The following is a 17,389-nucleotide window of genomic DNA, read 5'->3' on the forward strand; positions in this document are numbered from 1 at the left end:
GGGGCAACACCTTTTAGCTTTGGAACCAATTCGTGCATGGTAAAAACATAGTTGGGAGAGTTGTTGCCGTTTAATCACTGCGGCGCCAACAACGGCCGGTATCCCCCTGCCGCCATGGACAGTCACAGGGTAAGTCCAACGCAGCCGCGCAGCTCTGACCGGCGTGCACACTATGAGTCAGAAAGTCCAAAAGCCTTCAACAGGTGAGCCTTCAACACACTTCTCCAGTATGCTCACCACTCTCTGTCCACTGTTGCGCTTTTGGGAGCTGCGACAACATAATAATACTTCCTGGTTTCTGCTGTAATGTTTCTCAGCGCAAACTGCGCCTCTATCTGAGCAAACCATGCCGATGCCGGCGATTCCCAAAACTCTGGGTGCCAAGATTATCTACTTTCTTATTTTTTCTGAACAGAGCTCAACCACTGCAGCAATGCCTACCTCTGGTGTGTGTATGAACATCATCAATGCACGGCATCAGAAAAATGGCTATGGGACCATCACCAACCCCATTAACTTCCTCAACCAAGACTACGAGCAGATGAAACAGTACTGCCTCAGCCGCAGAGTAAGGTACATTGATGAGATGTTCCCCCCTGACAGTAACACCATCGGCAAAGGGTTACTGAAACCGACTGACCTGGACCGTGTGGTGTGGCTGAGACCAGGGGTGAGTGGTGGGGTTCCTGACAAGATGGGATTTAGCATAACAATTATCCAAATCTATGGTTAAATGAACATGTCGTTAAAAAGGCAAACTCAAGAGGCTATCTATCTGTGTTTATTTAAATCCACAAGCGAATAGTTTATACTTTCGGCTGGTTAAAGCTGCAAAGTGAATTCTACTCAAAGCTAATAGCTATATGTATAGCAGGGCTAAAACAAGATAAAACTAACACACCAGTCAGTGGCGATTTTAGCCTGAAATTTCTGGTGGGGCAATTTTGTATGACGTCATGTCACCGTCACAAAAATAGAGGTAGCTGATTATTATAAGCAGTAGGCCTATATAGACCAGTGATATATACCATGGGCTGCATTTTGAGTGCCAGCAGGGAGCAGAAATCCTATTTCAAATACATTTCACTTGCTTTAGCGCTCAGCCCGACACAAAGATGTTGCCTATAATCGAGCATTAAAGTAAAATGATTGCAACACAGTAAAAAGATTAGACAGACACATAGCTCAAATAACTTGAATAATTTATTAATTTATTATTATCAACATGAGGCGACATGCACCAGCTTCATCTGCACAACACTTTGTGTTTTCCTCCCTTAACTAAAGAAGGCCTGCAACACTTATTAGAACAATGTTTATCTTTTGCTTCCTGATTTGATACCCTTTAGATAAGAACCCAGTGTTTTATTTTTCTTCTTTGCCATAAGAGACAGAAAACGGTCAGCACAGCTGTGTCTTTCAGGCTCGTCCGTACCTAATAAAATGATAAGAAACATAAAATATGGCATTATTGTAGAGGAAGTGTTGCACAAAGTTTGTATCTTCATTTTCTGCGGATATTCAACTGCAAAGCTTATTCTCCGAACACACTCATCCTCTTAAAATAACGCTTCTCTCTGCTGGGTGGACCGGATCATGTAGCATGACTGCGGGCTAGCCCCTGAGCCAAGCTAACCACCAGGTACACGTCCCTTTGAATCACTACTTACAGATAAATACAATACTAAACTTGACTAACCTCAGAAACGGGAGCTCACACGTCTTTAGCCTCTCTGTCAGGATAACAAGCAGAACTTCAAAACGTATTATTCATCCGATGTGAGTGAACTTGTCCACAGTCTCGGGTGGTGTTCACTGACGGGGGTAGCCTGTTAGCCTGTTAGCTCAGGTGACGCAGAACCGGAAACATGCTGACGCTGGAGTCGAGTACCTTGGGAGACTTGTAGGGCCAATCTGAAAAGTCCCCACTCTCCCGGTTGGGCCCAAATCTTAACTGTGGTCTGTGTGGTTCACGCTGATTGGTGCTCCCATGGCACAAGTCTGAGGCTTGCCCCTTGAGCCCAGAGCACAGATGTACGGCAAGCGAAAAGCGTTTCACAGAGCCCGGAGCAGAGATGTACGGCAGGCGAAAAGCGTTTCGCATAGTGAGCACACAGACAGAAACACACACAAATCAAATTACTCCAAAACAAGACTATAATGCTTGTGAGTCAAGTTTATTCACACACACATTCACGCTACTTTGCATATAAAATAAAAATAAATTATATTTTTGCTACAAAGTTCAGTTCAGATATGCAGTATTTAGCTTTCTGCACAACAGCGCCATCTGGTGGGGCTGTGCCCCTAATGTAGAAACGCCACTGACACCAGTGATTATTTATTTTGTCATGGCACCTTACCGACCAAGCAATAACAGGCCAACATACTGCAGTTACAAATTTTTGTGACCTGCTTTGGTCTATTACCTCCTGGTCTCTTTCCTGTTAAGTGTTATACTATGTCACTTGTTAATTGTTAGCTTGTGTTAGCTTTTGGGTAGCACAGAGTCCAATTGCCAAAACTTTTTAAAGATAGAGAGCTCAGATGACTGACTAACCTGACAAGGCAGGCTATAGTAATATTAAATTGCAATATTATTTTCTTACAGTTGAAATATTGAAACCTTCAACAATAACGTGTAAATAATTCCTCTGTTTCAGAAAATGGTTTCCAATCCATCTTTTGTTGTTGAAGGGGTCTCAAGATTTGACTTTGGTCAAGGCCATCTTGGTAGGAAACTTGCTTGATTCACAACAATAAATTTGTTGGTTTTACAGTAATGTCATTAAGAGATGCCCACACAGCCAAGTGGCACAACTGCATCATCAAACAAATTTGGTGTTTGATGTATGGAGACATGGTTTAAATCACACAACACACTACAGCTGCTGAGCAAAAAAGTGACGCGTCAAGTCAACTCCCTTACAAGCAAGTACACAAACTCTTGTAAAGTCCACACACACACAAAACTGTATCGCACAGTTGCAACAGTGGTAATTGTGTTCATTGCACAGTTTTTTAGGATTTAATAGTTGCCACTTGTTCTCTATCTCTGTGGAACGGACTCCGGCTGACATAAAAATAATTGCTGTTTTACAATGTATTTTACTTATTATATACTTATTTAAATAGGGAATTTTGATTTAATCAAAGCTCAATGAATCATGGTACCTCGAGATCAATAGGTAACAAGTGGAGTCTGAAAGATAATGCTGGTTATGCACAGCATTCTGAATTCCAGCAGGTGGTTTAGAATGTTCAGAAAAAGTAATGCTATTGCATCAGTGTAATGATACTGAGAAGACATCCATACTTTCCAACCTAACCTAATCTGTGTTCATGAGACAGTAAGAACCTACAATAACCACTGTTCCAATGTGTATTCTGCCTCTTGGCTGTGTTAGCATACTTGAATGTTTCTTAGATGTTAACTTGTTTAAATAAACATTAGTGTCATGTCTGCTTAACATACTTTCCTGACAATTCAATGGTGCTATTTTACTTAGGAAACTGCTGGTTCCTTGCATCTATCGGAGCCCTGACATTCCACAAGTCAATACTAAAGCAAGTTGTTCCTCCTGAACAAAGTTTTAATGAGGACTACTGCGGGCTGTTCCACTTCAGGGTAAATATTGCCAACATCATCCAAAAATAGGTTCTGATCAATTATATACATCTCATTTTGCAAAAGCATAACCTTCTTTATATTCTCAAATATTCAGTTTTGGAGGTTTGGGAAATGGGTGGATATTATCATTGATGACAAGCTACCAACAATTGATGGCAGATTAATCTTCGTCCAATCCAAAACCCCGACTGAGTTCTGGCCTGCTTTGCTGGAGAAAGCCTATGCCAAGTATGAAAAACAATGCATTTCTCAGTCACACAGTTCTGATAGTCTCAGAGTGACATTGATCTTACTTTCTAAAAGTCTGTGAAAGTAATTTAACACCTGGTGTCAGGGTGTGTGGTTCATATGCAGATATGAAGACTGGAACTCCTGCTGAGGCTATGATGGACTTCACTGGTGGTGTCCACATATACGTCAACCTCACAGAACCTCCTCCGGACCTGTGGGAGCTGATGACAAGAGCTGGACAGAATATTTCCCTGATGGGCTGTGGGACTGAAAAGGCAGTGAGCATTTATATTCCACACAAAACCACAGAGTTGACAGCATAACATCAAAGCATCTCAAGGCTTAGATAATCTAAGGTTGTCCTAGAGCAGTATCTAAGATGGAAATATTAATGGAACTTTCAAGCTTTTTATCTTTTCATAGCAGGAAGCTAAAATCATTAAACAGTAGTTTGGTTTTATTTACAGTTTGATCAATCCCTTATATTGACTTCAGATTCCAGTATAATCTTCCTCAACGTAAAAGGCCAGCAGTGGCTGCCAAGTCTTTCAATAACTCTGAAAATGATCTGTAGGTCATAAGAACAGTTCAACTGTATGTAATGACCTTTGGTATTTGACTACATTACAATACATAACATTTTATTTAGCTGACGCTTTTATCCAAAGCGACTTACAATAAGTGCATTCAACCCATAGGGTACAAACCCAGAACAACAAGAATCAAGAAAGTACAATTTCTAACAGCCTATGCCTGAAGGAAAAGATGAAGTACTCGAAGCTGTAGTAAAAGTATGTGGTAGAGCGAGAGGGTGGGGTCAGGGTTTTGAATGGGTCCAATAATGCATGAAAGCATTTATTTAAGTCAATTCAGCTATGTGAGTTCACATAATTTTCTAGATGAGTCTATCAATGCCATTTCAGTGACATCTCTCTAAACTGTATACCTCTATCTTGTAGAAGACATCTGCCAACGATGTGCTGCCAAATGGATTGGTCCAAGGCCATGCCTATACCGTCACAGGTGTGAAACAGGTAACTAGTCATATTTGCATTGAAGGCATGGCATTATACAGAATTCTGTGTTTGTATAAATATCCCTGATTTTTTTGTCTGCTGCTCATTTCTCGTCAGTTTATGAGCCAAGGGAGACTCGTTAACCTGGTGCGTTTGTGGAACCCCTGGGGCCAAACAGAATGGAACGGACAGTGGAGCGATAAGTAAGAATGACTACCCAGCAAATGTTTTATGAAGATTTGTAAAGATAGAAGTTCAGGGTTTCCCCCAGAAAACTTGCTAAGCCTGGTGGTAGGGCTGCTAGAAGGCACCCGCGGGGGGGGGGGGGGGGGGTTAAATAGATACTTTGATATCTTTTTGAGTTGCACTGCTGACTTAACTTATAAGCCCTCTTTTTTATTTATTTTTATCACGTTGGAGCTGCTAGTTTAAACCTACAGTTTTGCACTTTAATATTTGAGCCTTTGTTTACATTTTGTTTTGTGCTGCATTTTATGGTGACATACAGTTTGTTGTTATCAAAATAAAATTAACTGAATTGGAATGGTCAATTTGATTTTTTTGGAGGAAAATTAATCGTTTAGATTAATCGACTAATCGATAAAATAGTCGTCAGATTAATCGATAGAAAAATAGTCGTTAGTGGCAGCCCTACTTAATATTAAAAAAAAATCAAGTTTGCTGTGAACATAGCAGTCAGGTCTCTTATTTCAGAAACAATGAACCGTAACAGTTTGGTTACCAATAAAAGGTAAGCCTACTACTTCTTTGCTTTCAGCCAGCTACTCAAACAGACAAGCAACAAAATAACAAACAAACCAAAATACACAGGCAAGTGTCGGCCTACTTTTAAATAAATTAAACACAGAACTTTGTAGGGCTATTTGAGTCCTCCTCATATTTGTGGAAAATGTATGAAATAAGAAGTACCCTATTTTTAAATAAATAAAACCAAATAGCTGCAGCCTAATCGTGTAACGGACTAGGTTTATGTTTATGTTTGGTTTTGTCTTATGTTCAGTAAAACACTGTGTTGAAGGAGCGTTCTGATGTCTGAGGGTCATTGAAGGGGACGTATGTTCAGTAAAACACTGTGTTGAAGGAGCGTTCTGATGTCCGAGGGTAAGTGAAGGGGTCTGGGTGGGACATGTGACTGTTTGGACCAATAGGATGGTTGCTTGTGGATCGGGGCTCAATGAGGAAGTGAAGTGTTGTTGATGTGCGCGAGTGACGGATGTTTTTTTTTTTTAAATAACAAAAACAAGTGACGCTTAGCCTGGCGAGGGGGGGGAGTAAAGCCTGGCGGACCACCAGGCCTATACAGCACTGGGGGAAACCCTGGAAGTTATTTTCCCCTCACTAAATAACTTGTTGCTGATGTTTTCAATGTCATCGTTTTTTGTTAGTCACATATGAAGGGATTGAGGATATCTGAAACAAGAGACAAGACACCTTTCTATTACTGTCTTTAATTAGCTTTAATACCTTGGAGGCAGTTGTATTGTATTTTATATGTATTTATAATTTTATGTTAATCTATGTCAAAACATCTATATGTTATGATGACAAATTTTGGTTCTATACCAGCATTGTGAGGACATTTTGGCTGGGCCTCACAAATTATATTTGCTTTTGGAGGGTTAAGACTTGGTTTTAGGGTTAGGCATTAGTTTTGATGGTTAGGGTTAGGTTAAGGGGCTAGGGAATACATTATGTCAATGAGTGTCCTCACAACTATAGAAAATCACATGTATGTGCGTGTATGCTCTTTTTTATTTAATTCATAAATATGTTTCTATCCTCTCTGATTGTCCAACTGTCGCTAAAGTTCGCCTTTGTGGCAAACTGTGACTCCTCAGGATCGTGAAATGTGCCTTTCAATGAGAAATAATGGAGAGTTTTGGTAAGTGTGTTGTATGTTCTAATCTAAATGTTATTTCATTCTTAAAATGGCAATAATAATTATTATTATTGGAACACACCATTTGTTACATTATAGTCTTGGGTAAAAATGCAGTAATGTGTTAATGAAAAGCAAAGTTATATATCTAAAAATAAGTACAGTGTACCAGGTACTATGTTCATATACTCTCCAAGCAGTACATTATCGCTCAAGTGACTGCCACAGAACAAATATTTTTTTTTCGCTTATGGATCAAAAAGTTATTAAACTCTAATTCTAGCATACTAATTCAGAGATTATATTTAACTAAATCGATTTCTGATTTGGACAGGATGACACTGGAAGACTTCTGTAAGTTCTACAATGATCTTGACATCTGCTGCCTGTGTCCAGACTTCCTTGATGGAAGCTCCTCGTGCCATTGGAAGTCCTCATTCTACGAGGGCAGATGGGTTGCAGGAACCACGGCTGGAGGATCCGCGGAGAACTATGGTACTTTCCAAATATCTGTAAATAAGTTAAACTGTTTTTGCATCTTGCAGAGATACTGAGACAGTTTCACTGTTCTGCTCTGTACTTTCTTAAAGAGGCCAACGTGAATCCAAAAAGAAACTGAATAGTAAAACCAGAGACAAATATGAGATGGAACACGATAATAGCAAAAAGACTCAAAAATAGAGCTGGTTCTAATCATTTGTCAGTTAAAAGATCACATTCCAATTTATTTGATGAATTTATAATCACCTTTCAAAATTTAGAAAGAAATTATTAACAGCAGATAATCAAAATCTAAAGTCTATAATTATTTCTTTGGCGCACACCAGACTCCATACGCACAAAGCAGAATTTTGCAATCATGGATGAACTGGCTGCAGTTAGTTTGTGTTTTATGTTTTTGTCTTCTTCAATCTTCCAGAAAAATTCTCCACTAATCCACAGTATCGGATCAAGGTCGGCAAATTATTCAGTGAGTGTTCAGAGAAACAGGGGGAAAAAAACTTTCTGATGTCTCTCATGCAAATGCCCGACAAAAGGAACAGACGCCTGGTCCAAAATCTCCACATTGGACTCCACGTATTTGAGGTAAGTTTTTGTTTTGTATTTTGGTTTGTGTCACATTTGGATTAAACTTTAAATAGTTCATGCATTGAACTAAATTGAAAATAGTCATGTAAAGATACAAATTAAATAGTTCTGTGGGTTCAGCCATTACATGTCATCATGTTAAACGTTCAAGTGGGAAATTCTATGGTGTGCATTTATCTTATTCTATTTACTTCACAATGTCAAATGTTTTGTTTTATCCTCAACACAACCTTCATTTTTCTCTGGTTTCATCCAAGGTGACCGAAGAAGTAAGTAACATTTCTCACACATTGCCCGTCTATACTGGAGATTGAGCTGAGCTGCATAGAAATTAAACATCTGCTTATTATTGGCATTACAGTACCAGGCTCACAAAGGGATGTTCCCAGCCTCTTTCTTTGGCAAAAACAAAGTTGTGGCCAAAACTAAAAGCTACTTAAATGCACGTGAGGTGATGGAGTTCGTCAAGTTGAAGCCTGGTGAATACCTGATTGTGCCGTCCACCTACCATCCCAATGAGACTGCCTCCTTCATCCTGACCATTCTGTCCAAGTCTGAGAACCATGTGCAGTAAGTCACTTAAATCTCACTCATTAGCTTTCAAAGTGTGGTAGATGTACAGTTTATCTGTATATGCCACAAAGCATATCCTACAAGACATTACAATGGCATGTGCATCTAAGTAAGTCCAGGACCAGTCTGAACACTGTTCATGCAAAGACCAAACTGATGTCAACGTTCAATCTAACGTCTGGTCCTTCTTTTGTCTAAAGTTATGCTGCTTGTAAAAATGTTTCAGAATTTCTGAATGTTCTGGGGAGTTTCTCCTGCCAGCTACTTAAAATAAATAAATAAATAATATATAAAAGCATTAATTCATCTTCCCAGCACAAACAAATCAAACATTCTATACAGGTGGGACATGTTTGTTCCAACTACACCACATTTTTGTGAGGAAGGATCTTGTGACCCAAAAGAAAACTGCATTTTGTTTGTTTGTGAGAAATTAAAAATGTTCATCCAGAAAAGCAGAACACCTTTATTTTTCTCATGTAAATTATTATGTTAATTTAGAAAAACTGACAATTATTTTGTTAATCCAGAAAAAAAAAGCCAAATTATTTGTCTTTAGTTATTAATTACTGAATCTCAAGTTTTAACCCCTAACACTACTTGTTACTGTAATTAGGTAGCGCATGTGATAATTCCCTGCAATCACCACGAGTACTGATGACTTATGTTCTTCCTCTCAGTGAGGATTCTGGAGGCCATAATCATGAACACAACGACACAGAAGAGGTGCACAATATTTTTATAATTGACCCGCTGTGTGAATATCATTTTGGTGTTTCTGCTTTGATTTTTCTGATTGCATTGATCATATAAGATACATGTATATATATGTATTATCATAGCTCATCTGGAACTGAACACTCCGTCTTTTTCAGAAAACACCAGAGGAAAATGTAGTGGATGACGAAAATAAGAGAAACCTTTTCCGTCAATACTCTGTCAAGGTAATTCATGTTTCTTCAGAGAATAGCAAAACATAGTGAAAAAATTGTATTTGCTTTCTTTCCAAGAACTTGATGAAAGACATTTTTGAAAATCTGAAACAAGATCAATAGTTTCAGCTGCAGTAGTGCACACAAGATCTTGTGTACCCTATTATTATTATTATTTTTAAAGCAATAATAATAATACAAATTATTATTAGTCTGACTTATTTTCTGATTTCTAATCCAGCATGAAGAAGTGGATGCTGAGATGCTCCAGACGATTCTAAATGACCGAATCTTGAAAGGTTTGAAAACTTTGGTTAAAATACTCGACTGTAATTATCTTTTCATGCATTGCTTAGTTGCTGAGTTTTGGCCTAACTGAATCATTTGCTATTTTTTTTTTTTGTTCAGGAGATTTGAAATCTGGAGGCTTCAGCATGGATGCCTGTCGCAGCATGATTTCTCTGATGGATGTATCCTACGTGATGTTTATGCTACACTTGATATTTCTGCCCTTTTGTTGGTTTAACAGCCACAAATAGATTTAAAAGTCAGGTGGAGAAATTAAACAGCATTCTGACTTAATACCTTAATGTTGAGTTAAAGACGTCTATCACGGGCAAACTGAACGGTGAGGAATTCCTTCGTCTGTGGAAGAAGGTCATCGAGTACAAGGTAAAAGGACCCAACGACTGGTTACATCATACTTATGAATTATAATAGTACTATAATAGTATTATAAAGTACTCTATCTATCTATCTATTACATCACTATTCTTGTGAATGTGAAAATGTAAGATACATCATGCTTTATATCCTGAACACCATGTGATCTACCTTATTACCTATTATTAATTTCACAAAACTGTTTTTTTTTTTTAAAACAGGACATTTTCTCCCAAAAAGACGTTTCACTTACAGGAACACTGTCTCTGAATGAGCTCAGGAATGCTGTCATGGCCTCAGGTGGATGATAAGCTTGTTCTTTTTGTCTCCTGTGGGCAGATGTCACTGCCTTGTGGCAGTATGCCCCCTTGTTTGAAAACAAATGAACTGTGTACAAAGACAGAAAATACCCCAACATTTTTTAACACAAAGCAATGCTAGGAAACCAGGTGCCAAATAAATAAGGTATCCACCAGATGTTTTCGAAGTACTGAATGGCCAGTCAGACTGTGACATGGGAAATGGGGTTTCATCGTTTTCCACCAAGCAGTACATTTCAACTGGGATTTTCCGTCTAATGTCACATTGTTGTGGGCGGCACAGTGGTTTAGTGGGTTGCTCTGTCGTCTCACAGCAAGAAAATTCTTACCTCATATCCCAGTTTGGCCGTGGTCTTTATGTACAGATTGGGGATAGGTTGATCGAGACTCTAAATTAACCGTGAGAGTAAATAGTGGTTAGTCCCTGTGACACACTGGCGACTTGTCCAGAGTGTACCTGGCCTATTGCCAGATGTCAGCTGGTATTGACTCAAGATCAGCCCCCCAGCAACCCTAAATAAATAAGCAGTATCGATAATGGTTAGTTAATTCTTAATGGGTCATTTTTTGGGGGCCTTTCTGTCTTTAATTGGTAGAGACAATGGAGAAACAGGACCTGCTGGTCACGATCCCTCTTAATTAATTTGTTGTAAAACGTTTTGGGCTATATTTCTTGTGCTTTTCAAATATTGTGTTTTTTTTCATCATTGTTTACAAACTGTAAAAAAATTTAAGACATTTCACTTTATCCTTTGAAAACATCGGGAAACATTAACGTCATTATATGCGTTGCCAATGTATTGCAGAATACTCACTCTGCTGTCTTTTTTGGTCAATACTTTTTGTAGGGGTTATAACCCTTTTAATATATGTACAGCACATTCTTTTCATTACAGTATTGAATTTGACTCTATTGCTGCAAGTATTGAAATACTTAATTATCTTATTAAACCGAGTGGAGAACTTAGCTTTTTAGCAATATGTTGCCTCAGTAACGATGAATCAGTAATGAAAATAATGGAATATGTTTTGAACTCTTGTCTGATGTCTATTGTTCAGGAAAGCGTGTCAGCGATGACATGCTGAATTTGATGGCTCTGCGCTACGGTGCCTCCTCTGGACACATGACACTGGAGAGTTTCATCAGTCTCATCCTTCGCCTTGACTGCATGTCCCGTAAGTGCATTTGGACAGCCAACAAAGCCATTACGCGAGCATCAGAAAGTCTTCACCCTGATAACCTGCTCACTTATTAATGTCTTCACTCTTCCTTCTCTGCCATTATTTCTGCAGCCCAAAGCTATTTTTACAGAACAAAAATTACAATTCTCATTTACCAACCCCCCCAAAAAATCTCTCCCAATCAAGATCTTACCCCAGTAACTTCTGCCCGCCCAACCACCTGCCCCGTTGACCCCATCCCCTCTCACATTCTTTTCTCACCGATCTTATCAACACTTCCCTGTCAACTGTCTGTTTCCCTTCCTCTTAAAGAGGCAAGAGTGAACAATCTTCTGAAGAAACCCACCCTCAACCTGTCTGAAGTAAACATACATAGATCTGTCTCTCTTCTTACTTTTCTCTCCAAACACTTGAATGTTCTATCTTTAATCAACATCTCCTCCTTCTCCACCATAACAACCTTCTTGATCCTCACCAGTCTGGTTCAAGGCAGGCAACTCCACTGAGACTGCACTCCTTGCTGTCATTGAGCAACTACCCAATGCTAGAGCAGCCTCTCTCTCCTCTGTCATCATTCTTCAAGATCTTGGTGAACAGATTTAATGTAGGAGGATGGAGAAAAATCTCTCACACACACCAGCTAAGTGTTAAGCGGACTGGTGCGACCAATACAAAGTTTAAGTCATACTTGACAAAATGGTCATTGTTGTCATTTCTTTAAAAAAAAAAGATTCATTAATTCATTACCCCGTGGGCCAGATCAAACAGTCTTGTTTGGGGCCACCCCTGCAGCAGTGGTGGACAGTTGGTGACGATTTCCATCAATCCTCTTTGAAATCATCTTTCTTCTCTAGCAAAAATATTCTTTTCAGTCAAGGGGAGATACAACATTAAGTACTAGAGAGTGCTTACATCCACCAAGGCTAACATCCTGCCTTGTCATATTAAAGTGAAACAAATCTCTGCCCTCCAAGGCCTATACCCTAACCTTTCACCAAGTTTCAGATAAATCACTTCAGTAGTTATTGTGTAATACATCCCTGGCAACAATACAGGATACTAGAGTTTAAGGTGAAGTCGAAACATAACGTCTAATCTTTCTCAGCAGTCTAATAACTTCCAATAAGTCCTTTTAGTGCAGCTGGTAACCAGAACGATCGTGCATTTTGTGATAAAAGCATGAAATTTGGTACACTTATAGCCAAAGGCATTCTCAAAAGATTTGGATATGGAGCCACCATGAATTTTCAAAATGGCGCCCATGGCAGCCATCTTTCAAAATGGCTGTCAGTAACAACTGTTCGCTTATGAATGATGGATATAATATGATGTTTCAGGCTTATTTACCATACATAGTACTTGGTAAATGTCTTTTGGATAATCTAAATTTGTCATTAAATATTCAAGATGGCTGACATCTTCAAGATTGCAGCCATCACTTTTATGACTGTCTGATATGGGTGATCTCGGTGTCAAACCAGTATTATTTTTTATTTCCTTTTCTTTGTGCAGAATTCAAATTTGGAACTTTACAATTGGCCAGAAGCTTCCTTCTAACTCAGAAATGGTGACCACAATAGTCACACTTGGTGACCACTGGTCACCTACAACAAGATGGCAGCCATATTTCTGAAATTAAATCTATAATTTCAAGTACACTATCATCTATTTTATTGTAATTGAAATGTTACCCAATGAAAAAAAAAAAAAGAAAAAAAGAAAGTAATAGAGTGGATGTTCGGTACTGGTAAGAATTTTCGATATTTGGCAGCCCATGAAATTGCAGCAGGGCTCGGGCCCGAGAAAGCATGTGCACTACCAGTGTTCCATGCATTGACGGGTTGTGACACTGTGTCAAGCTTTGTTGGCCATGGGAAAAAGACTGCATGGGCTGTATGGTCTGTGCTTCCAGAACTTACACTTGCCCTGTTGAAAGTGTCTTCAGCCCCAGATGACATACCACAGGAGGTAATGGCCACAATTGAGAGGTTTGTTATCTTAGTCTATGACCGAACCAGCACATGTACAGAAATCAATATGGCAAGGAGGAAGTTATTTGCAAAGAGGCACAATGTGCAAACAATCCTACCAAGGCTGCCCTAGAAGAGCATGTTAAGAGAGCTGTATACCAAGGAGGGCACGTGTGGGGTACAGTCCTGGTGTCAACACCAGAACTACCTTCACCGTGCGAATGGGGCTGGTCAAAGTCACCTGAGGGGGACTATGAACCCTTCTGGACATGCCTACCAGATGCAGGCCAGTCAAGTTATGAACTTGTCTCATGCAAATGCAAGAAAGGTTGTGTTGGGCAGTGTAAGTGCAAAAAATCCCACTTACAGTGCACAGCCCTTTGTGTCTGTGAAGGCGAGTGTGACTGGTCTTCCCTGTGATAGACCCTAGGTTTCCCTTGCTTAAAATGAGTATTTTGAGATAGAAAGAAGATTCTTAGAAATTCCAAAGTTCCCAAATCAAATTCTGCATCAAGATAAATGTATAATTAAACATAGAGATCATCCATATCTAACCAGTTGGCGGCCATTTTGAATTTTCAATGAAAATGTTCCACTATCCAAAAGACATTTACCAAGTAGTATGAATGGTAAATAAGTCTGAAATATCATATTAAATCCATCATTCATAAGAAAACAGTTGTTGCTGGCGGACATTTTGAAAAATGGCTGCCATGGGCGCCATGTTAAAAATTCATAATGGCTCCACATCCAAATCTTTTGAGAATGCCTTTGGCTATAAGTGTACCAAATTTCATGCTTTTATCACAAAATGCACAATTCCTTTATATTTTGGAACTAACCTCTTGTACTATTTCACTTATTACCATTTGGAGAATTTTGTGATGTGTAGTGTTTTAGCAAGCCAGAGCTGCTTTGTACCATTGTCCATTGCATTTTATTGGCTATGATTATATCATGTGAAGCCTGAAGTAACAACAGGTTGCTTTTTTCTCAATAGAAATCTTCAAGCAGCTGTCTGATGGATCGACCATGACTCTTGGTGAATCAGAGGTAACACAAGCTCTACAGAATTCTTATTTATTTTTTGAGAGTATTGTTGCGGGTGGAAATCAAAGGCAGGAGGTGCACGTGTGTGTATGTGTGTGAACAGTGGTGTATTGTCAACAGTATCTCAAAATGGTTTTATCTTCTCATAACCTGCACAGGTGTTGATTTGAAATGTCTTATTGGTAATCTCCTTTGTTTCAAATACAATTCCACTATCATCTCTACAGGACATTGTTAATTATATGTGATGAAGTGATGACAATTTTGAGCATCTAGCAGAAATGCAGATGCAAATGAATAATCTATCTTATCTTTATTTACAGTGGATGTACCTTTCAATGTACACTTAAACTGACAGAGAAGATGAGCTGCAGGACTGATTTGGAACAACTGCAGCAGACGATGTGCAAATAGAATAAAAGAACTAACAAAGTCATCTCTTTTTCAATTCAGCTGTTCTATATTTTTTGAACTACAGGGCTTTTCTTTCACTCCATTGCAAAGCTGAGTGGGAGAACAAATGGGATACACACACACAGATATGCTATCAGATACCCTTTTTTAACAAATGCTACACTTAAAACAGGGAAAATCTAGTCAATGTACTAATGCACAATGTGTCTCCCTGAATGAGTACTGTTCATTTTATGTGGGTTACTGCATTTTCTGATTTACTAGTAGATGGTAATACTATTTTTTGGGGCCATGCAATAAGCATGTTGCACACAACTTTGGTTGAAACTTTCATATTTCAACATTTATAGATGAATTGCCATAAGACCTGGTTTATTGCATGTATTACTGGTAACCATAAAGCCATAATGCTTTCTGTAATCGTCCACATCTGTCTCTATATAGTTACCATGTTGTTAACAGTGAATATGTTTACATGGACAGCAACATTTCAATATTAATCCGATCAAGACATAGATTAAGATAATGTCATATACAGAGAATTTATTGATTATTTGAACCTGAATAAGGTCCTACTCAGAATAAGCAATATTCAAATCAAGAAATTTGGACTATTCCAAGCTAAAGCAGATTATGACAACATGAATAGGTCTTAGTAACATTAAAAGGTCCTGTTGGAGTTTTCATTGTATTTTCTGACATCGCATACGGCAGTAACCAACTGCTTGATGATATTTGCCCTGGGTGTAAACAAGATGCTATTTCAAGTTGGGGTTTTAAATCTGTTGGATTGACATCGGACATAATGGCTTAGTGGACATAGTAATCAGTCCTTACCAGACCTTGCTCTGTGAAATGAAAATATGAATGTGCAAGACATGTAAACAACATAATTAAAATGATTTTCTATGAAGGTCAACAGTCAGAATATTGGTGTCCATGTAAACAGTGTAATTTCATCAATACTATTCAGTAATATGTTTGGGACGCAGGGGGAATTAGCCAATGTTAGCATGCTAGCGTGCTTAAATATAATTGTCCGTATGGTAAATGTTGTACCTGCTACTTATCAGCTTGTTAGCAATAATGTTAGCATACAGTAGTTAACATGTACTGTGACTGGCAAGTCTTGTGAAATCTTATATCTAGTCTCTTGGATTGAATATTAGTAGAATTATTTTATATGTGGGGTAATGCTCTTTCAGTTTTCGGTGGTAGCTCTTTTTTCCAATATTATTTTTTTTTTGGGTGCAAGTGATTTGATTGAATTTAACAAAATAAAGATATTATTCAGTGTAAGTGTATGAACAGTTATTTTGACTTTTAAATTCCTTGCAGATATCTTAAAGGTTGGAAAGAGAATGGATTAAGAAAATTAACTTGTCAATGCATTGCCTTGTGATCAGTCATTTTTGTCCACTTTAAAAAAATATGCAGACGCTTTTATTTTTTGTGCAAACAAGTAAGACAATTATCTGGATATTTTTCTGTGTATGTATGCTCTGCTACTACGGATGCTATTAAAAAGAGCAGTAAAGGATTTTATTGAGTTAGGGAAACACCAGGACATATTATGTTGAATTTCTTTTAAATCTGCTCCAAGAGAAATACAAGTTACAGTTTATTAGTATACATTTATTAATTTTAAGAATAGCAATACAGTTGAAATTATGATGAAATAATCAGTAAATTTGAGGATTTATTTCTATTACACTTTTAATAAGAATTGAACACAATTTTCATCATTTACAATTTAGTCCCAAAGCCCAGTATGTTTATCCAGTTAGATCATCACTTAAAACCCATTATTTTGATTTTGTTTTGTCTGCATAGTTTTACAAAATAAAGAGATAGAATGAAGTGGAAATTAAGCAGCTGACAAAGTTCTTCAGGCGTGAACAAATAAAATTGACATTAAAGTTAATGAATCACACTAAAGATGTAAGCATTACCGAACAATGTAATAATTATTGATTATTGATTAGGATGCTAAAGTCACAACGTTGTTTAGGTTAGCTGTAGCATTTGATGCGGACGGATGTCAGCACAGCAGCTAGGAATATGAAAGTTGAGTGAAGGGCGAGCACTGTTCCCCCATTTGTGGTTGTACCTGGAAGAAGCCAAAAACATACAGGGTGAAATTACTGTTATCATTCCTAGTATTGTCATGACTGAAAAACATACCAAACTGCGGGTGACAAGACAAATACTAGTTCAGTCTGTAAAGAATTCTGTGTAGCCTGTGGTGATTGACAAATGATTAAGTTTATTATAATCGAAAGGAATGACAATTTTAAAGGTTAAACCTGCTTGCTCATGTCCGTGTACATGTTCATGTAAACTGCTGAGTGAGCAGGTTGAAGTGGGATGAGTTCACACATTCCCTGTGAGATACCAGTTTATGCAAATCAGGGAGAG

General features: G+C 38.2%; 1 protein-coding gene across 1 annotated transcript; it reads left to right on the forward strand.

Annotated features, from left to right (window-relative positions):
* Window positions 1–412: 412 nt before the first annotated feature.
* Window positions 413–14,907, forward strand: LOC133015990 (calpain-1 catalytic subunit-like). The gene is made up of 21 exons (XM_061083288.1): window positions 413–670; window positions 2,664–2,733; window positions 3,510–3,628; window positions 3,726–3,859; window positions 3,966–4,140; window positions 4,822–4,896; window positions 4,996–5,081; window positions 6,707–6,781; window positions 7,113–7,273; window positions 7,698–7,864; window positions 8,125–8,136; window positions 8,229–8,437; window positions 9,121–9,166; window positions 9,316–9,384; window positions 9,614–9,671; window positions 9,781–9,842; window positions 9,976–10,044; window positions 10,257–10,335; window positions 11,415–11,531; window positions 14,508–14,560; window positions 14,881–14,907. The coding sequence occupies exons 1-21, from the start codon at window positions 434–436 to the stop codon at window positions 14,905–14,907; spliced, it is 2,100 nt and encodes a 699-aa protein (XP_060939271.1). The 5' UTR covers window positions 413–433.
* The last annotated feature ends 2,482 nt before the right edge of the window (window positions 14,908–17,389 follow it).

This window comes from Limanda limanda, chromosome 12, assembly GCF_963576545.1.
Source record: "Limanda limanda chromosome 12, fLimLim1.1, whole genome shotgun sequence".
Classification (NCBI taxonomy): domain Eukaryota; kingdom Metazoa; phylum Chordata; class Actinopteri; order Pleuronectiformes; family Pleuronectidae; genus Limanda; species Limanda limanda.

Coding starts and splice junctions, on each gene's coding strand:
- LOC133015990 (XM_061083288.1), top strand. CDS start 434: ATGCCTACCTCTGGTGTGTGTATGAACATCATCAATGCACGGCATCAG. Junction 2,734..3,509: donor CTTTGGTCAAGGCCATCTTG/GTAGGAAACTTG, acceptor TATTTTACTTAG/GAAACTGCTGGTTCCTTGCA. Junction 10,045..10,256: donor AGAAGGTCATCGAGTACAAG/GTAAAAGGACCC, acceptor TTTTTAAAACAG/GACATTTTCTCCCAAAAAGA.